This window comes from Artibeus jamaicensis, unplaced genomic scaffold (assembly GCF_021234435.1).
Source record: "Artibeus jamaicensis isolate MK-2021 breed Jamaican fruit bat unplaced genomic scaffold, CSHL_Jam_final contig_456, whole genome shotgun sequence".
In the NCBI taxonomy this organism is placed as follows: domain Eukaryota; kingdom Metazoa; phylum Chordata; class Mammalia; order Chiroptera; family Phyllostomidae; genus Artibeus; species Artibeus jamaicensis.
Genome location: NW_026521839.1, coordinates 8,395,208 through 8,416,977, shown reverse-complemented (window position 1 = coordinate 8,416,977; position 21,770 = coordinate 8,395,208). Strand labels below are relative to the sequence as shown.

At 51.3% G+C, this 21,770-nt stretch overlaps 1 protein-coding gene across 2 annotated transcripts in view; it reads right to left on the bottom strand.

Moving 5' to 3' along the window:
- The window catches only part of SPOCK1 (SPARC (osteonectin), cwcv and kazal like domains proteoglycan 1), a 469,853-nt gene that overhangs the window by 100,084 nt on the left and 347,999 nt on the right, over window positions 1-21,770 (bottom strand). For both annotated transcript variants that reach the window (XM_037163499.2, XM_053666503.1), the window contains exon 5: window positions 20,211-20,337. In XM_037163499.2, the coding sequence (XP_037019394.2) occupies window positions 20,211-20,337 (127 nt within the window). The remainder of the gene's footprint in view (window positions 1-20,210; window positions 20,338-21,770) is intronic.

Sequence of the window (21,770 nt, the reverse complement as noted above, 5' to 3'; positions counted from 1 at the left end):
GTGTTTCCCTTCTGACCGTACCCTCGGGCTCGGGTTCAGATTCCAGCCTCCCCCACCCCATCTCTGTATATGCTTATCCAGTCACGGAACTGAGCTAAGACCCAGGGGGAAAGGCAACGCGAGAGCAATGAAAACCAGGCCACGGGTTCCCTTTCCACCCCTCTGTGTTCGGTGGCGAAGAGGAGCAGAGGGACACAACAGGAAAGCCACAGCGTGGTTGGGAAAGTGGGTGCTGAGACGTGAACTTTGCACATCAGTTTCCTTATGAGTGTGCGCACTGTGCCTTCAAACCGGGCGTCCATTACGTCATTCCCTCCCTCCTCCCAAGGACTGCCTCCTCCCTCCTCCATCCCCTCCTCCCACCAACGGTTACTGAGCACCTGTTACCTACAAGGCTCTGTAGTAGGTGCTCCTGATACAAAGTAGTGGCTGTAACAAAAGAGCAACCTGCAAGGGTTATACTAAACTGAGACGACAAAAAAACTGAAGCTGAGAAATTACTCCTTCCTAAAATAGCATCAACTCCGGGCCGCCATGTGCCCTGCACTGCACTGGGAAAGGGCCTGTGCCCGCCTCCGCAGCCTCTCCCTGCAGGTCGGGCTCTGGGTACGAACACGCGGCAGCAGCCTTCTCTGGGCAGCCACGTCTGACTTCACTGCCCCTCCCTCCACCTTGGCAGGCAGAGTGTCCTCTCTTTTGGAGAACTGAAGATTATTAACCCCTCCACCAAGACCGAAAAACTCCGCATATGGGAGTTTATTTGACCTTAGAGATTCCTTAGTATTTACTAACAAAGCCATTCTCTCCGCCAAGACAAAGAAGAATCCCCGAAGTGCTCAGTGGTGCCAGTCCCTACAGACACCGCACACTCGCGTCCCCACTGTTTTCCTGTCAAGGCCTCAGCAGGCCACAGGGAGACCTTCACGATCTGTGTCCACGCGTGCCCAGCCTCAGCTCTCGCCCACCTCCTTCCCACACGCACGTGTCCGCTGGCTCACCGTCTGTGCTGGGCACCGTGCGAGCTGCTCTGTGAGGAGCCCAGCTGGGGGAGCACTAATGGAAACACGGACACCACCGAGGGGCCCGGGAATGGTCCTGGAGCAAGACGACAGTGGCGATGTAAGGTCAGACCAGGGTCTGGTGCTGAGGCAGAGGCAGGAAGGAAGTCTTGCTAATGGGTTGGCCGGAAGGCAGGAGGGAAAACGAGAGGTGAGAGACCTCTGACCCCGAGGTGCTGGCCTGAGCCACTGGGTGGAGAGCAGAGCCATGGTAACCAGGGGAGGCCCTGGGGGCTGCAGGGGGTCTGGAGCTCTGCTTGGCCGCTATGAATGGGAGGTGCCCATCAGGTACCCAAGTGGATAGTCCAGCAGGCCATTTGGAAGCCACCCTATATACCACACTACCACTGGTGTTAAAACAGGAAAGTTTACCACTTTTGGACAAAGACCAAAACTGTTTGTGCTCAGCTAAATCTGGGTGCCGATCCACCCGTGTCACTCACACAGGTGGGCTCCCAGGCAAGGAGCGTCCCCTGTCTGTGAGTGCCGGCTCCTTCCCCTGTGGAACGGAGGGCAGAAGTGTTCTGCCCCGGGGCAGTCGGCACTGGCGCCAGGCACAGGGCTGCATCGTGCCTGGGCTGACCGTCACCATTCCTGAGAGCCCGCCGCCGGGGCAGGGCAAAGCCGGCCGAGCCTCTCCATTCTTATCATTAGCTATTATTCTCCCTAGGTTGGTGGACACTTCACAGAGGGAAAAGCCCAAGAAATTCCTAAGCAATACAGTAAAACTGTTTTGAGTGACTACAATGTCGGGTCAAGAGAAATGACAGCTACAGGGACAAGACTGTGGTGTGAGGGTGACTTCTCCCACAAGTCCCCCCGTGCACCACAGATGAAAGTAAACACTACCAAGACATGATCTGCTAGGGGAGGAGAGGTGGCTGATCCCTCAAAAGGGGAACAGCCTCAAGCCCCTTCCTCCAGGGGCTTTTATTGGGTTGTAATACACAGGAATAGAGGGTGGCAAGGATTAAACCGTAGATAACATTTCAAAGAAATCTGAGGGCTTAGTCTGAGTCAGAGTCTGTCAGGAAAGGGGGTTTGCAGAAACTTTTAGTGTTTCCTGCTTGGACCCTTAACGTATAAATGAAAGCACTCTTAGCAGAGCAGGTTTCACAGGTTTTCAGGAATTCTTTGTGATGCCAGATTCCCCACCACCCGCCGGGATCCACTCTAGCAAGGCAAGGAGCTGCACCCCTCCCCATCAGGTATTCAGGCTTAAGTGGATTAGAGCCAAGAAGCGCTTCTCCCAGAGGACATGGGGATTCCTATGTCACATAGCTGGGGGGGGCACGGGTCTATTGCTTGTTCTTTGTTGCAGCCCCCCCACCCCAGTCCTTCCATGAAGGCCTCCCAAGTGATCAAGTCCGGCTTAGGTTGCCCCCTGCTGTGAGTGGTCATACCCGTCACTGACTTCTGACTATGCTTTGGGGGCAGGGAGGAAACTGAGGCAGCGTTTGTTACTAGAGACAAGCTTTGTCTCATGCGGCTCGCATTCCAGGGGTCGCTCGCTCATCCTTAGCCACGGGGGTAGTTACAATTCCTGAAACCAGCCAGAGCGGCCCACACCACTGCGCATGTGTGAAACTGGCAATCAAGAAACCCTGTGAGCTGTGAAAACCAAATGACCTCAGGAACCCTGACTCCCTCCACAGCTCCAGCCCCCAACGGTCCAGAAGAACACAGGTGGGTGGGGGGGCCAGGTGGGGGCAGGAGCCACCTCATTGAGGAGGTGGGGTCGCCCAGGAGACCCGACTCCGAAGGCTGTCAGCACTGTGGGCACCCGGCGAGTGAGACAGGAGAGCTTTGTTTCTAGAACACAAAAATGGGGCGGTGCGAACTGGGGCCTCCTGAGGGCGCCCCTGCCGGCCCCATCCTCATCCCCACCGGTCTGCAGTGCAGCCCCCAAACTGCTCAGTCGCACGCTTTGCTCATCTCCCCAGCTGGGGACTCAGGTCGCTCCATGTGGCTGTGATGGAGCACTGAGCACTGCCCGAAATGGGAAAACAAAATCAGGTTCCCACGACAACCACTCTAAGCGAGGTACTCGGCAGGTGGCCCCATGCCGAGGTGGTGCCGGTGGGGTCATGTGCCACCTGCAGAGGCCAAGCCCCCCGTTTCACACCACCAGTGGCCAGACACCCAGATGAGGGCCATGCGAGATACCATTCAGAGCTGGGCCTGGGGTCCTGGGGTCACCAATCTGGGAAAGAAAGGGGCCGCTGAAGGGGCGGGATGATCCCGGACACAACTCCAGGAGATATGTTTTGGCCACTGGGGAAAGGGGCTGCTCTCGATGACTGAGGACAAACCATAAGGGCAGCAGAGAACTCGATGAGCTGGCCCCGCCCGTCCGCCCTGCGGGTGCCGAGGCGGGGTTGGTAAACTCCCAGGCTGTGGCCCAGTACTTCCTGAGTGCTAACAAAATGAGTTAAAATTCTTTGTCACTAAATTCCAGTTTCCTCGCCGATTCCAGCTGAGCACCACGGCTCCCAGATCCATCTGGCTCAGGCAGGTCTGTCGCACTGACTTTGGTGGTGCTGGGGCCTGGACTGGGCGAACCTGGGAGTCCCCGGGGCGATGTCGTGGTCAAGTCTGGCTCCCCCACTTAGGAGCTGAGGGACTGCAGCAGGGGCAGGAGCTGAGCCTCTCTTTCCTCATGACCTCGAGGAGGCGGTCAACACTGGAGCCCATTTTACAGGTCAGGGCGAGAATTAAGTGAGGCCTGGTGTTACATGCGTGACATGGCGGGGGCACAGGGCAAACACTCAATGTGGCATTGGTGTGGAGCGCACCTCACAGTGGCCAGCAGACGGGGGGCCCTGTGGAGGGACTCTGGAGCAGATCCTGGTCTCTGGCCCTCGGACTGGCAGGGCCACCCTTCCAGGAAGGAGCAGACCTGGACCCAGTTACCCGTACCCCTTGCACCTCTGGTGGACTTGGTTAGGGTCACGTTTCTGTCCGCCCCCTCTGGCCCAGGAATGGTCAGCCCAGCAACCAAAGCTGCTGGTCACTTGGTCCTCCAACAGGGCCGTCTCAGTGACACATGACCCTGGCTTAGAAATCCCAGCAAAGCTGCCCCACGCTCTAGAAAGTCCACCTGCCTCAGCGACCTGTTCACGCACCAAGCAGGTCAAAGGGGCTCACGAGCATTTAATGAAAGAATGAACAGTGGGGTGAGGATGAGGTGACGTCGGGTGAGTTGGGTGGAGGAATGAGCACTGAGAAGTCATTTCCATCTGAAGTGCTGCGCACACCTGTGTCTGCAGCCGACCATACCTCCCTCTCCTCCCGATCTCTGTGGGACTGTCCTGGCTCAGGCCCACCTGATTTCACTCACAGGACCTCTCTCAGCCACACTGGAACACCTGCAGCCCGGCGCCCTCTACATGTTTGCGGAGTGAATGAAAACGGCCCTCAGTAGCATTTCACACCCCGCAGTTCAGCATCCACCACACTGGGCGCTGCCTGGGGAGCAGTGATGAGCAGGCAGATCCTTGTGCCAGCCTGTGCCTGCCACACGGCCTGCCCTCGGCTGCAGGTGCCTGCAGCCGTTATCACCATCAGCACCTCCACTGTTCAGGACAGGGAGCAACCCACTGGCTTGAGAGGAGGCAGAAAAGACCTCAGGAAGGAAATGGGAAAAGTAATGTAAACACCGGGCCCTGGCACCTGAGGGAGCGCTGGTGTTCTACGAGAGGCCCTCGGCCTTCCCTGCGGAGCAGGCAATGAGTCTTCACAGATCCGTCTTTTCTATGTGCCAGATCCTTTTGTAAGAATTTAAAATGCAATCACTAACTTTAACTTTTTGCAAAAAACTCTTTGAGTTAGGTACTATCATCCCCATTTTGTAGACAAGGAAATCCGGGCACCCAGAGGCTTCACAGCTTGTTCAAGGTCACTTAACTGACAGGCCGCTCTGGGATCTGAGGCCACGCCATCCAGCTCTGCTGCATGAGCTCTGAGCCTCAACGCCGGTGTGCCAGTCCTCCCTCTGTGCCTCACACAGCACCCTGCCTGGTGCAGGCCTCCACCACACTCCCTACCTGGCCGACCCACGAAGCCATCCATGGTTATGCGTCTGTCTACCCCAGAAGCAGGGAATACCTTGGTGACAGGACCAGTGCCTGGCATGGTCCTGGTATGTGGTAGGTGTGCCCGATGATGCTGGAGGGGCCGCCGCCAGCTCTGCACTCTGAGATGGGAATCAGCGAGCGGGGCTGCCATTTGCAGAGTCAAAGGGTGAAGCAGCCTCTCCCAAGCACGTGGCCTGCAGAGGCATCATCTCCCTTGTTCCCCTGTCAGCTGTGGGATGAAGGGCTTTATCACATCAGTCCCAGGGGCCACGTCACACATGTCACTCGTCCCTCACCTGTGTTGGCCACTGGTTTTTGTCCCCTGGGCACTTACACACTTTGCCCAGGGAACTTCATCCTCCCGGCAAGCAGCCTCCGAAGGGCCACCAGGAGGACCACAGGCCCCCAGGAGCCCTCCGCCACCCCAGCCACTCCCTGGGCAGCTCTTCTGGCTGCTGCTCTGTCTCCGAGACCCTGCTCCTCAAAGAGGGGCAGGAGAGCAGTGCCGGCAAGTGGACACCGGGTTCTGTATCTAAAGGGCTATTAAAATCCAGGACACAGTACAAGCACAGAGAATTCTCCAGGAAAGGAGACTCCACAGGGGTTGAGTGTTCAAGGGAACTCGCATCTTTGTTTTCCAGTGGTTCACAGGAAAAAGTTCTGAAAAGCGTCAACTCTGTTTTCTGACATTCCTCGGCCTAGCTGAGGCTACAGAGTGCGACCTCCCTACACAGTGGAGGATCCCAGCATCGAGAAAGGAAACTGGAGACACCTGTGGGTGACCGGAGGGATGCGCTGCCCCAAGACACACGCTGCAGACCTGGGCTTTTTTAAACAGCCGTATCGAGGTATATTCGGCGTACCACACACTGTGCGTACTTAAAGGGTACAATTTGATGAAGCTCTGATCAATACAAACACTGAACGTCCCTAAAACCATCACTGTAATTAAGACAACTAACACACCCCCGTCTCTGTAAGCTTCTCCACTCCCCTGTGCAATCCTGCCCCCATCACACCCACCCACCACGTGTCAAGGTCATCAGACAGTAAGTGCTATTTTATTTTTATCCTCACCTGAGGGCAGACACAGGGAGAGAGGGGAAGACAGAGAGAGAAAAACACTGATGTGACAGAGGAACATCAGCTGGTTGCCTTCCCATATGCGCCCAACTGGGGATCAAACCTCCAACCTGGGCACATGCCCACGCTGGGAATCGAACCTGCCACCTTTTGGTCTAGGGGACAATGCTCCGACTAACTGAGCCACACCGGTCAGGGCAGTGTGTACTATTTCTTGTCTGGCTTCCACTCTGCATAACTGTATAATATCCGTTCATGCTGTTGCATGCACCAGCAGTCCATTCCTTTTGGTTTGGGGGAGTGTTCAGGTGTATGGATGCACCACGTTAGCTCATCCATCACTGATGGACATCTGGGCTGTTCGCAGTTTTGAGAGATCACAGAAAATGCTGCTGTGAGCGTCTGTGCACAGCTACTCCCGTGGTCTTCTACTTCTGTCGGGCAAGGGTCTAGAACTAGGATGACCTGCTCGTATGGCAGTTTTAAAGGAACTTCTGCACTGTTCCCCAAAGTGCCCGGACCACCTCACGGCCGCACTAACAGTGTGCGTGCGTTCCGGCTCTTCCACGTTGTCCACAGAACTCGATGTGATCAGTCTTCCTCAAACTCAGACGTCCTGGTGCAGGGGCATCTCACTGCGGTTACAATTTGCACTTTCGGGTGACAAATAACATTCAGCAATTTTTATGTCTTTATTTACCATCCACATATCTTCCCTGGTAAAATGCCTGCTCAGACCTTTTCCCCACCTTTACTGGGCTGTTTGTGTACTGATTGCCGAACTCACAGAGTTCTTTACATATACTAGATGAGAGTCTGGCCTCAAATACATGATTTTGAAGTATTTTCTCCTAGGCTTCACTTTTCATCCTCTTAACACTGTCTTTTGAGGGCAGAATTGGGGGTGGGGAACCTGTGTATCTTTTTTTTTTTTAGCACATTATGTTTTTGCTGCTGTAGCTAAGAAATACTTGCCTAATTCAAGGTCACAAAGATTTTCTGAGGCTTTTATCCTGGAAGTTTTAGCTTTTATATTTTAGACTGTGAGGTATATATTTTTATGGTCTAATAAATTTATCACTTCTGTTTTTCCTGAAAATAGAGCCTCCTTTCCTTCCTGCTTTCCACGAATACTCATTGTCTGTGTGCAGTGTTGGAGATGACCAGACTGACGGGCGAGTTTCTCCCCTCCGTAAGTGCGCTTTTTTAATTCAGAGAGAATCTTGAATACATGTCAAAGGAGAGAAATTAGCACAATGAAGCTGCACAACCTTAGTTCAACAATTTCAAGATTTTGCCAGGTTTGCTTAATTGTATCCTTTTACCTCTTTTCTCTTTGCAAAATTATTTTAAAGCAAATCCTCCATGTTTTCCACAATGTATCTTTTTAAGATTGTGTTTTTCTTACTCAATACTAATGGTATTATCATATCTAACTTCTAGTTCATAATCAGTTTTCCTGAAAGTCCCCAAACATCTTTTTTCTTTAAAATTTTGGTTGGTTGGTTTTAATTTGGGTGCAACTGCTGTTCACAAAACCCTCGGAAGCTGCGTCTCCTACTCTGCCTTTTCCTGTGCAGAGACTGGGTGCATTTCCTGCCCCCCCCCATACGCCCCCTTCTGCATTTGTCCGTTTGCCTCTGCACGGCCTCCTGGGACACACTTCCCCACCCTGCTCACTCTGTAAACAGAAGTTAGAGCTGTAGGCTTGGAGAGATTCAGGTGTAACTCCTGGCAGAACTACTCCCTTCCCTTAACTATTAAACTCCCAAATGGCTGTGTTCCCCCTACCACGTGAAACCAGAGGACAGGCAATGCCTGTTGCCCACTTCAGTGACTCTAGGGTTCATCAGAAGGCTCAGGTGAAAGCAGCCTGAAGTCCACCAACCTTGGGTCTAATCATGACTTCATCTGTGTGTGACGGCCACCTCCCTCGGCTACCTCATTAGGGGCTGAAAATGATGATTTCCTAATTCTATCATTACTTCTGCATTTATTTATACTCCTGTAAGGAACTTTCCCTACTAGGGAAAAGCCCTAAGAATAGGGCCTTAGTGTTACTCACATATATGGTTTAAATAGATATAATATGTCGTTAATTACTCAGTTTTAATTGCAAAATTTAGAATAAGGAGCTGGAGCCCTGGTTCCTTTCTGGTGGTATGAAATGCACGTGGGTGCTTTCTCCGTGAAAATGCACTGTTAATGATGCTATTTCTCACTTTTGGAAGATTCAGATTGATCTAGTGTTTTTCGACAGTATACCTCTCACTCATCGCTTAAGTTTTAAACTGTCTTTTTAATAAACATTCTGAACATCTGAACTAAAAAAATTCATCTTTCAAGTTCCTGGGGGGCAGGGGTGGTCCCAATTCTGCTGTTTTCAGTCCGCGCCGCCTCTTGCTCATGGTGGCTAATTTCCTCTGTGCTTTTATCAGGGTTGCGAGGGACACCTGTGAAATTGTGTTAAAGTGTTTTGTCTTCAAAAAAGCATTCACACTTGCTTTTTCCAGGCACCCTGCTGCATTCCCCACCCAGGACACTCTGAGGCAATTAACCAGCTGGACCATACAAAGAACATAAATTAGAGCCACACTCTCAGGCTGCCTTTCACATAGTATGGTGTAGCACAGCTTGACAGCTACCACCTGTTCTGACTGACTTACGTCTGTGTCCTACATAGATTATTTAAATGTTTTATGTACTACCCTTGCCCTTAGATGGCAGGATGCAGGTTCTCTATTACAACATTTTATAGGTGAGCTTTTCTCTCTGTAACCGGAGTCCAAGCTGAAACTGACAAGTGTCCTTGTTGTCTTTCTTTACTACCTGGTAGACTTATCTACCAAGTAGTAAGTCAAGCCTATCTTTTAATTCAGGGGGAACAGGATGAAGGCTTTGTGAGTGGGGTCTCAGCTCCAAGCGCCCACCTTGCAGGACCTGAGGCACTGTCTTCAGTGTGCCAGCAGCTGCTACCCCAAAGCCCGCTGTTTAGATCGGCTAACCCTCTCCGTCTCCAGTGCCCGGGGCTGTGGTCAGTATCCACTCTGGTTTTCCTTCTCCCCATCCGCCAAACCAGGGATTTCCCTTACATCTTGCAAGCTCAGCTGTTTAAAGGGATGTTTATTATACCCAGGAGCTTTGTATCACAGAGTTTTCAGGATCTCTAGCCCTCCGTGTGGCTGGACACACACACTCATCTACAGACAATTCCAATGTGGTCCAATAAATGCCTCAGCAGAACTATATACCCTGGTGCTGCTGCAGCTCAGAGGAAAGAAATGGCCTCACTTGGCATGAAGAGCTCATGGGGGCTCCACTGAGACTGATGCTGAGGCTGAGCTTCAGAGCTCAATACAGGAGCAGTTACTCCTTTCACTGGGTGGAAGTTAGCAGCATCTTAGGAAGGCCACATGTGGATAACGGGTGAGGCATTTCCGTTCCATGTAAAGATTCCAAAATGTTTCATGTGGTTTATAAAGAGAAAAAAAACAGCAACTTGCTCTGGTAAAAGTAAGAGGATCGTTAAAGCCATTTCCCTCAACAGGCAGTTACGGTGGCAATTCCTGGTAAATCCTAACTCAGCTCATATTCCCTCCCATGACATATGGGCTCTGGTCCAAGGCTTCTGCAAGGAGATGAGCCTTTCCGAGCATTTCCCCTGCCTGGCGGTGGAAGGCTCCCTGGGAGACGTCGCGCAGCAGTCTGACCGTGCCCATTTGAGCAGTGTGCCAGGAGGGAGGATTTTATTCATTTCTTTTAGAGCAAAACAAAAGCAACATGATCATGAATTTAATTAAAGTTGTTTGTAATGACTTAATTAGATTTTTAGCGCTGTGCACATTCGTTCTGAGCAGGGACCTTTCTCCCTTCTAAAGGATTGGCTGGCAGAGACCTCATGTGCTGTACAATGTTACCTGATCCTTGACTTCACCTCCTGATGAGGTGAGGATGAGCATAACTGTGTTCAGATAATTGCTTTATCAAACGGTTTAATTGTGCATCCAACAGAACCGACAGCAAGAAGGTTCTTCTTCCTAATGTGTTTTTAACAAAAGCGCTAACTAATTACATGGCATTCTACACGGGGCATTTGAGAAAAAGCAATGAATACCTATTCTTCAAATCTCAGTTAAATGCATGTTTGCATATAGAACATAGAAATAAGTGGTGAAATAATTAGTTGAATTGCTTTCTTCTGCTCTGACTTCATAACTGATTTGCATGTTGAAGTAGTCTGTGTAAATTCTGTGGCTGCATTTTCACCACGGATGGCGTTCGAACATCTGTGCTTTCTGAAAATGTCACAATAACCATTTTGCCTGAAAGTTTATCCTCGGGAGCCAAGAAGACTATGTTCCAAAAAGAAACAAATGCTTAATAGAACTGAGGACAGATGTGCCCATGATCAGCAGGAATTATTTCAATATTAGTCCAAATGGTTTTTAGAAACTCTAAATTAAAACGATGCTGAGTCTACTTTATTTCAGATGAACTTTCTCTTTCGCTAGGTAACTAATAGGTGCTATGGATTTGTCTTAGTGTCCCTCTAGCTGGTCACCCAGGGAACTGCATGCCTTACTATGTCCTTACAGGCTCAAGCTAGTGTCATTTACCTGACACCTTTGATGAAGCTAATATACAGTATTTCCTACTTTAGGTGACTATGTGCTACACTATGTTTAACGTTCTACTCAATCAATACTCTCCCTCTTATTCTAGTAAAAACTACCACCCCTGAACATAGCAAATGATAAGGGTCAAGAGGGTCATGTGACCATGGTCACTGATTAAAGGATGAACACGTGATTCAAAAAGAGCCCACTGGACCTGGCTGGTGTAGCTCAGTGGATTGAGCGCGGGCCTGTGAAACAGAGGATCACAATTCGATTCCCAGTCAGGGCACATGCCTGGGTTGCAGGCCAATTCCCAGCAGGGGATGTACAAGAGGCAACCATACACTGATATTTCTCTCCCTCTCTCCTTCCCTTCCCCTCTAAAGATAAATAAATAAAATCTTTAAAAAAAAAAAAAAGAGCCCACTGGAATCCATTCCTGGCATCAAAACACAGACACTGGCTAATTTCTTTAGGTTTCTACATTAGGAGCAAATGAACCTGGGGTTGTTAAGCCCCTGCCCCCACCACGGGGAGAAAGCCTCTTTGCAGAATGAAGCTAAGCACCAGGTAGAGACAGCAGCAGTGAGAGACGGAGGGAGTGCAGCGCTGTCAGTGCTGAATTTCCCCTTCTCTCTCTGAGGCCCGCCTTCCCCACTGTGCCAGCAAATATGCACTTTTGGATTAAGCTAAATATAAGTTGTGCCTCTATTGCTTGAAATCAGAAGCATCCTGATGATACAGGGCATTTTACATTACTCTCCAAATGGCTTTCCCCCAAGGAAGTGAAGTCCGCGATTCTAGAGTCAGCCACTCTGCTACTCATGTGCTGTGCTGACCTCGGAAAAGTTTTATACATTTAGTTTTCTCATCTTGAATAAGAACTAAGGACAGTTCCTACCTCATAGCTTTGTAGTGAGAATTAGATGTAATAGGGGAAATAAAATACTCTGGCATTAGCACAATGTCATGTTACTTAATACGTATTCAGTAATTAAGTACTATTGTTTTGTTGTTGCTGTTATTATTATCATTAAAAACATTATTATGGTAGGTACCACTAGATAGCCCCAATATCCACTTGACCCTTCCTTTAACAGTGTAACTCTCAAATTTAGCTGGGCACATAGGTTCCCAGAATAAAACTACACTTCCCAGCCTCCCTTGCAGCTTGATATAGGCCTTGTGACGAAGTTGTCAGTATGATGTGAGCAGATGCAACAATGGTGACTTCTGGATTGTGCCCCCTTCTTTTCTCCTTCCTACTGGCTGGAGATGCAGGTGCAGAAGCTCAGCTGTTTCAGCTGCTAAGAACAACAGGAGCTGGGAGGGTCCTGGTTCTTGACACTCTGGAGGCGGCGAGTCAGCTCGGGGCTGCTTGTCTTTGGAATGTTTACATGAGAAATAACACTTTATCCTATTTAAATGTTTACACAAGAGAGAAATAACACTTTATCCTATCCTTTATCCTCTGTTTCACTTGGGTTTTTGTCATAGCAAACAAGATCTATATCCTAACTAATACACAATTAATAATTTAAATATTATTCATACTAGTTCTTTTTTAAAACTCCACAAAGAGAAGAAAAGGATGATAATAAAATCAAGGTAATAACTTGGTTTAAACTAACAGCTGAGGGTTTTCATAGTATGACTACTAGCCCGCATGGTGGAATGATGTCTGGTTAGGCCAGCCTGAGGGAAGAAGGTTGAAAATGAACAAGGCCTCAGGGTGAAAGGCAAGGTTAGGGCATCTGCTGAGGGATTTGTCCCCAATCTCCAACTGTTTAAAGTGTGAAAAGAGATTGCTTAGCATTGGTTGGATGTCGCTGAGTATTTCCTTAAAGTCATACCAACTCTTTTGTTGCATTTCTTTCTGAGCAACAGAAAATCAAGAGAATGAAATCTCCTACCTGCCTCCTCCACCCACAGGCACCATGGACACAGGGTTCCATTCCCCCCCCACGACCTGGGAGCACTGGGCTGAGGCTGGGGACTTTGCTGTTCCATGTTCTCCACAGGGCTGCCCAGATGGGACATCCAGTGACCTCCCTCATTACTGCTATTGCTCTTAATCCTGGTGCCCTTCCCATTCCCACTGTGTTCCACTCTCCTGTGTACAAAACATGCACCGGCAAGCCTCCCCCCCCTTCAGCTTCCAGTCATTTTATTTCCTGTCATTCTATCAGAAGCAAGGCCTTCACCCATGAGCCATTTGCAAGAGAAGACAACTCACACCCAACAGGTTCTAGGGAAGCAGAGCTATCCACAAATATTCCTGAAAACACAGACAGCCTCAACTCTGCCAAAACACAAAAAGCAAAACTAGCCACACATCAGATCCTCCCACGCCTATCACGGTCACAGGGTCCCAAAAGTCTGGGGCAGAGGGGCGTGGAGAAGACACACTGAGCTCAAAGAGGCGCCCTGAAAATCCATACTCTGGATCCGCTCTGCCCATCGGAGCAGCCTGTTTGTGGGCAACGCTAGCCAAGAGACTCCATTTGCCAAGAACTTCAAACGTGACCTTTACTTGATAGCAATTGTTGGAAACTATTAAAATGACTCTGAAAATAATATACTCTGCAGTGACAAGATGTTGAATGAAATGCCAGCCCTGCAGAGCGAGCTGCCCCCACCCCCGCCCGCTTTTGCACACACGTGGAAGAGCGGAGGCATTTTCCTCCACAGCAGTTCTTAACTTGGCATCTCTCGTCTGCGTCTAGACATAAATGAGCCATTTGCTAATTGTTTAACAGCGATTAAGGAAGCAAACGTTGTGGGGAGGGGGCAAGAAGACGGGTATTTGCCTGCTTGTTTCCCAATTACTAGCAGCCAGGCAGATGCCAGAGAACAGTGCTGGTTCTCGGGGCTTCCCAATGTCCTCCGAGAGCCCCCTGTCCTTGGAGATCAGGCTGGGCACCTGGGGCTTCTGGGTGGAAAATGAGCAGTGCTGGCCTTGACACTGAAGCTCTGGTTGGGGATTGAGGGGAGGGAAGGTGGAGACAAGGCAAGGAAGTCCTAGCGATACAGGCCTGGCCATGTCAGACCCAGCCTGGGGCGGCGGAGCCCCCACCCCTGCTCCCTTCCGAGCTTCCGGGCCCCCAGCGCCACCCCTGACCTGCTCCCACTTCCCAGAACAGCTCTCCCCTCTGGAGAGAACACCAAGATTGCCCACCGAAGTCTGAGCTGGCCAGATTCTAGTCAGCAGCAGCAATTTCCCTTCTTATGGGCAAAATTAGAAGTTGGCAGCCAGAACCTCATAAGCTTCCGTCTTCCCATGTGGGTAACTGGAAAGAAAGCACGGGTGCTCACAGATGCCCGGGTCCCAGCTGGTTCACACTGAAGGCCACAAAGCTGTCAGCACACAGAGGATTCCCAAGTGCCCCCGGGACCGGGATAGTGAAGAGCCCTTCTGCTGAGCGGAAATAACTTTCTATATTTGAAATGTGGTCGCCAAGATCAGCTGTGATTTCCTGAATGCCTCTCTAGACTGTTTTCAATCCATCTCTGCAATCACGACACAGGCCTGGCTCTGGCCCACTGGCTCCTCAGTCACCCCGCCTCAGTCCCGCCCCTGGTCACTGCTACCGTGCAGCCAATATAGCAAATTCAAAAACAGAAATCCTTAACAGAACCCCTGAAGCTCTGAGGTCAAAGTCCAAGCTCTGTATATGGCTTTCAAGGCCCTGCGAGAAGTGCCCGTGATTATTTTTCCAGCCTCCTTTCTGCAGCCAGTCAGCCCCTGCTCCCGATGCACGTGCAGCTCGGCCATAACGACACTCGCTGGGGCCTTCAGGGGGCCATGCTTGCCTTCATCTCTTCACCCCCCTCTTGCCTCTGACGAAGGGGCAGCCCACACCTCTGCCCCCGCTCTTCCTCTGGTGACCTCTCCCAGCCAGAGACCTGCACCGCATCCCCACGTCCTCTGGGAGGAGCGTTCGCTCCTGCCCACGAGCGAGGGGCCCGGCTGCGGCCTGTAGCACCCCAAATGCCCCTTATCTGGACACCTACTCAGTGAAAAGAGACTGCCTTTCCGTATTTTTCTTTTTATTCCTGATTTTTAAGGGGGAAGGAGAGAAAGAGAGAGACATTGATTTATTGTTCCACATGTTTACACACTGGTTGATTCCTGTATGTGCCCTGACTAGGAATTGAACCTGCAACCTGGGCATAGCAGATGGCACTCTAACCACCTGAGCTACCTGGCCACTGTGAGACTGCCTTTCAGATGGGGGCTTTGTCTATCTGCCCTTTGTCATACCCCAGGACTTAGTACAATGTGTGGCACGCAGTGAGACAGACCTCCATGTTCACTGGCTGTCTGGACGACTCCGTTTTCCCCGGCCAGGAGAATGTGGCACCAGGGGCAGGACCTCTGCCACGTTCTCAAACCAGCAGCAGCACTGGCCTTTCACTTGCCTGTCCCCAGTGGAGGTTTTCTGTTCCTTATTTTTTATGGGTTATACTTTATAGAGTCTCAGTAAACATTTATTGCCATGTAACATCTCATATCCCTTCATCTCAAGACTGTGCGTTCTTGTTCACTTTATATCTGATCCTGGGGGAGCCACAGAGTTCTGAGTGGTGTCCCTGGATCTGGGCCCCTAGAAGAACCTTGCTACAGACAGGGGGCTCTAAATGCACCTCCCCAGTTCTAGGAGCAGAAGGGAAGCTTGTTTGATGCGGCCCAAGGACAAGCAGCGGCATCCGGGACAGACCTGATGCTGGAGCCCCCCCTGCTTCCCGCTCCTGACAGTGCCCCCACCGCCTATGGACCATCTGTGGAAGGGTGAGCACTGCGTCTGGAGAACTGTGATTCTTATTATGGGGTGTCATTTCCTTGGTGATGGGACTGGGCTGCAATACACTTTTGCCAACACTAATTTTTGTGACTTTGACTTATAACATCCAATTGCCATACATCAAAGTCTCTTCTGTCCTTTCTTGCCTGAGTTCACTGACCACCCCCCCACACACACACACACAAAAGGCCATAGCTACAGAGAATGAAAATTACTTGTTCACTGATCGTTAATTCATTCTTTTAACTGACCATGGAGTGGTGGCCTGCAAGTAGCTTGGCCTGCAAGATTAAAATGTCCTCCTAAAGCTCAGTGACCAGGCAACAGGTGTATTTAGTGGCAATCACTAAAACACCCAATGGTGAACCCAACCAGACTGAGCCCTTCCCCCTTGGAAGGCAGCTGCTCGGAGCGCCTGCGGAGGGTCCGAATTGTCCTGGGCTTCAGAGGCCTCGTGTAGTCAGTGGATGCCTTTCGACTGAGTCATCTTTGATTCATTTCTTTAGGTAAAAGAGAAAGCAACTTTCCAGGAGTTCGTGAAAGACAGAAAACTAGGAGCCTAATGCCCCAAACCAACACCAACAGCATTTTCTACTGCAACGCCTTCTGTCCACCACCCTCCTCCCCCTTCTAAACTTCAAATAGAAGTGGGTGATCACAGATATCCAGGCCGGAGACCACGGGGGTCAAACCCTGCCACTGTCTTTGGCTCTTTGGGCCTCAGTATTCCCCGTACGGAGGACAGGGAGGAGAACCCTCCGGTTGCTGACGAGAAGGCTTTAGGTCTGTATTTTGTTCCAGGAAAAGACAAGTGAGCAGGTCTGGGAAACTGAGGGCTCTGTTGGGCTGGTATAGGAATCCAAGGACGTGACTTGGTGCACGGAAGACCTTTCAGGGCCCTGCCCCACAGTATTGGGAGTCATTCCTCAGGTGAGGATTCAAGAGTCATTGCAAAGGACTCTCCAAAGTGCGATCCTGCCTCTGAAACAAGCGATTGAACTGTATCCATACACAGGCCTGCTTCTCTGACACAAGTGCCAGTGTTCCAGCCCAGACTGCAGGGGGGCCTGGGTCAGAAAGCCTTTCCCAAAGACATTCCCTGGGCAACCAAGGGCACACCAGGCCACACCTCACAGGGTAACACTGCTCCTTGTTACTTGGGGGGTCACGGGGAGCTGGCCTTTCAAGCTTTTCCTGCGAAGGAGAGAGACAGAGGCGAGCGGGCAGGTCGTTGCTGGGGTGTGATGTGCGCCGTGCCCCTGGCCTGAACAGCCCTCATCGCTCACTGACGTTTCATGGCTCGTCTCCAATCACGGGCTTGAGGATCAGATGGTTTACTGTGGAGCTGGAGGAAATAATTTGAGCAGCACAGACTGGATCTTCACAAAGAGAGAATCATTGCGAAGCATTGCAGAGCCTCTGACTCTCTGCCAGAGCCCCAGGCTGGGTGTTCAGCTAAGCAACTTGGCCCATGGTGGGGATGGCTTATTTTTCTCAATCACTAAGTTCTCGCCCACCCATTCACTCAAATCCCCAATGGGGTACACAGACCAGAATCTCTCCATTCCTGCTCAGCTGGTGTGCCCAGTAGCCCAGCGTTGTCTATGATCTTACTGAGCACCCACTATGCACTGTGTCCTGTCCTGGTGAAGGCAGTAGCTGACACTGCGTCTGCCTCTAGGATCTCAAGGCAGACATGGACAAGAAGGCACTTAGAATAACAAGTGTCCCCAAGCCGGCATTCTCCAACCATCTGCTCACCTTCCAGCTTTGGCTAAATGTCTCCTCTCAGACTGTTCTCAAATCCTCCCAGCCCCCTCTCCCCTCACTGTTAGAGTCACATGGGTGTCCTCACAGCTCTTCAAACACACCATCCTGCCTGGAGCCTGGCCCATGCTATTTTCTCTATCTGGAACGTTCTACCCCCCTCCCCCCAGTTTCGAGGACACCCCTCAGAGAGGCCTTCCCTTACCAGCCCGTATAAAGCAGGCCCCTCTTGCTCTCGCTCTCAGCATTAGGCTCACTTCCTTTTCAACATGTTTCAAAAACTGAAATCACTTAGTTTCTTGTTTGGTGACTTGTTTATTTGTGTGTCTCCTACCAGACTATACAACCTCCAGTGGCATCTGTCTTGCTCTCTACTGCCCCTCACCATAGAGCAACCAGAAGTGTTCACTACACAGTGGCTGCCCAAATGAACAGGGTTTTTCTCTGCTAGGTAATAACAGAGTAGGAAGGCAACAGGCCCGGGAGGGCCTTGTCAGTAACAGCAAAGGGCCTGGGCACAGTCCTACACGTTTTAAGTGTGGAAGACACATGAATGGGCTATATGACAGAATGACACCTCCTCTTCCATCATGTGCAAGTGGACTCAGAGGGCAGGGGAAAGGGCAGCCTGGAGACCAGGAGGCCCGTTTAGGAGGCGCCTATGAAAACTCAAGTCCTCGTGACTCGTCGCAGTTCAGGGGTCAGCAGCATGGTAGAGTCCATTAGAGATGCAGAAGCTCTGTCCCACACCAGACCCGCTACATTGTGATGTGCGTGTTAAAAGCCTCACCAGCAGACTGCGCGCACACACCCAGAAGCTGGGCTTCAGGGGAAAGACAATGGTGCCGTATCTGCCTGTGGGAGTGGGGGACAGAACTGATTCATCGGTGCCCCCATAAATCCAGTCATTGCCCCCTGCAAAGCCACTATTCCAGAAGTGTTCAGGGAGTCAGAAGCAAGCTCTGTAATTACAAACTTTATCAAACTGTGATTCCATCAGGGGTCAGGTGGAGTAAGAGAAGGAGGAAGGGGGAGCACTGGGTAGAGCTGGCCGGGGCTGTTCAGCCAGGGTGGACCAGCTACGGCCTTGGGCCGAGAAGCTGCAATGCCCAGGGTGGGCTAGGAGGTAAGGCCTACTGACTGGCCAGGAAGAAAAGCCAATTATTAATTTACACTCTGAGTTTCCCCAGCACCTGCCATAGAAGGGCTGGAATGATACTTGTTGAAAGAACAAAGAAACTAGTCCAGCAGGGATTATTCGACTGAGGTTCTAAAGCAGATTATACGTGTCTGGGGGTCTGGGACAAGTAGATGTACCTTCTGATGGCTGCCTGCTTTGTGAACTGCATTTCCTTTTGGTTAGAAAAAAGTACAAATCCGAGAGGATAAAACTCCCCTCTCAGGAAATGAGAATATACGATCTGTTCAACCCAAAATCCACAGAAGAGCAGGGCAGAGCCTCGGAAGAGCCCGGCCCCGCCCCCGAGGGCAGTGGGCAGGGAGGTGCTGCCAGGCTGTAGACTCTCCGAACACAAGAGCCTGGATGGTAGGGGGACCCCAGAGGACAGAGGCTGCAGCTGTGCATGTGGTGGGTCAGGGACAGGAGGGGATCTAGCAGAATGGCCCGAGTCCCTGAGCCCAAGACCCACAGGGCAGCGGTGTGGCCTGCAGTGACCAGGGCACCTCCGACAGCAACTGTCATAGCCCGAGGCTCTGTTCTGCAAGTGAACCTCACACAGGAGACCCGGAGGAGGGACTGAAGTGGGAGGCCGAGGCTGGAGGAGAGAGGAAAGTTGGAGCCTCCCACTCTGCCCCCCACACACACATACACAGCCTTTTCTCACAAAAGACTCCTGAGACACCCACATGCCGCCGCCTTCCTGCCTAGCACCGTGCGGGACAGACACCAAGGGGGCGTGGGTGAGCATCTGCGGAATACGGAACAAAGCAGCAAACTCGGTCATTCTGCGGTTTCCTTCCCTTTCATTCCCCCAGTGGGACTCCGCATTCCCGCACACAAATGACGGCCTTAACCCAAGAAGAGTGTTTGCAGTTCCAAGAATGAATGATCGCTTCCTTCCTCCTTTTCCCACCCCAGTAAGCCCTGCCTCCCTGCTCGTAAAGCCTACTGCTAGAGCCCAGATGAAATGTCCCTTCCCTCTGAAACTTTTCCCTGCCCTTCCGGTAAGAAGAAAATAGACCCACTGGGTCCCTAGAGCCCTTTTCTATGAAACCATTCCTTCCATAGGTTTCAGGTAACATGATCTGTCACCAGTCTCACCCTCCCTATTAGACTGTAAGCCCCCAGGAGGTCCTGAGAAAGGAAAGACCTCCCCGCAGCCCCGGGGGCCTGGTGCAGGCTGGGAGCGTTCTGGATGTGCAGGAGGTGCAGCTGAAGCTCACTGAGCTCCCATTCCTGCCGGCACATCATTGTTCAGGCGGCCTCCTGCGCCTCCCTCACGTCTTTGCTCCTGTCGGCCGAGCTGTACCTACGACTCACATCTCTGGAACAGCTGGCTGTGCTACCTGTGCTGGGAAGCTCCCCTGGATTAACTTGGGCTCACATGCCACTCTCAGAATCACTTTCTCCCCTTAGCACCTGACCGACCGACCAGCATGCAGGAGGTAACTTCTTTATCTCCCTTGTCTCTTTGGCCAGAGGGTCTGCTCAAAGGGCAGCTTCCCAAGGACAAGGCCTAGAATTACAAGGAGATTCACACGGCTGTGCCAGTTTTGGCACTGAGACTTGTCAGAACCAGCAGGCATGAAGTGTCATTAATGACAAAAAAGACAAAGGTGACTGACCTTGGATGTGTAGGTGTGGCCATCAGACCCGCAGACCATGGCCGATGGTGCCACAGGGCAGGGCTTGCACTTGACCAGATTTGAAGGTCCAACCCAGTGTTTGTGGGCCACGTTCTCCTTCTTTTGCCTGCGGATGGGAAAAGAGAAGAGTTAACTAGTGCTCCCGTCCCGTGGCGTGGCCTCTCCTCCAAGTACCTGGACAAAGGCCAAATAAAGGAAAGGGCTGGTCCAACAGCCAGCACTCCCATTGGTTCTAGCTCCCGATGGGGGCAGGAGGCTCTGCCCCAAAAGCCTAGGTTCGGCCCACCAGACGGACCGGGGAGGCAGCACAGCCATTACAAACGTTGTAAACACCACTTACTGCCAGGAAAGATGGTCACAAAACATGGGAAAGACCAATGAAGGAGGAGTGTAGCTCCACCCACTCACCCAGCCCCCAGGGCAGGGTGGGGCACATCGTAGGTGCCCTGAAAGGGCCTCCAAAGCCTCAGACTCCCCCAGGGCCACCAGCCACCCGGGAGCTACATGACACACAGATGACTCAGCAAGCACCTCCAAATGACACCCATCTCCAAACACAACCCAACGACTGTGTCACAGCTGTGGCCAATGACCTCTGGATACCTTTTAAGTCAGGGGTGTCAAACTCATTTTCACGGGGGGCCACATCAGCCTCGCAATTGCCTTCAAAGGGCCGAATGTAACTTTAGGGTTGTACAAATGCAACTACTTCTTCACTGTTAGGTGAGAGTTTGGCACTGCTGCCGGGCAGAAACAAGGGTCTGGGCTGGATAAGACAAGGTGGAGGCCAGACTCGGCCTTGCGTTTGCCACCTGTGTTTTAAGTGACTTCAGTCCAGCTTCCCATTGGCCGTTTGATGGAGGCTCTGAGGTGATGTCACTTCCGACTGCTAAAATAATCAGAACTCTGTTCTTTCATCCCAGCTCCAGCTTCCCCTGCTCCCCACCTTTGTCGTAATGATAAATGGTGCCATTAGGATGGCTTATGTCCATGGAAGGAACCCCGCCCCTTGTCACAAACCCCTGAAAGGAAGGCCTGCAGTCACTACCACCCTTTCGCTCCTGGCGGAAGCAGCTCTCCCAGGAACCCGCTGGGAGTGGCTCCCACGGCCGCAGCTGAGCTCCCGCTGGAGGAGGAGTGTGTGTGGGCGGCCCAGCAGTCAGGTGACCATGCCCTTGAGGGTTTTCCATTGGCAGTCCTGCATGGTTGTGACACTTAGGCTCTGGGGTCAGAAAGCACAAGTTCAAATCTCAGCTCTGCCAGCACGCTCTTGGCAGGATTTTTAATCCTGTAAACCATAGTTTTCTCATCTGTAAAATGGGACAAGAGAATCTACTTCAAGAGGATGGTATGAAGATTAAATGAGCTGAGATGTGTAAGGTACCTGGTATTATGCTGGGCAAATGGGAAGCAATAAAAATGGTAGCTGTTGCTATAATTATTATTTGCCTCAACAGAGTGAGGTACAGAGGATGATGTTACCATTGCCATAGAAATGGGACTTGATTCTAAGGTCCTAGGTTTGGGATGGCATTTAAC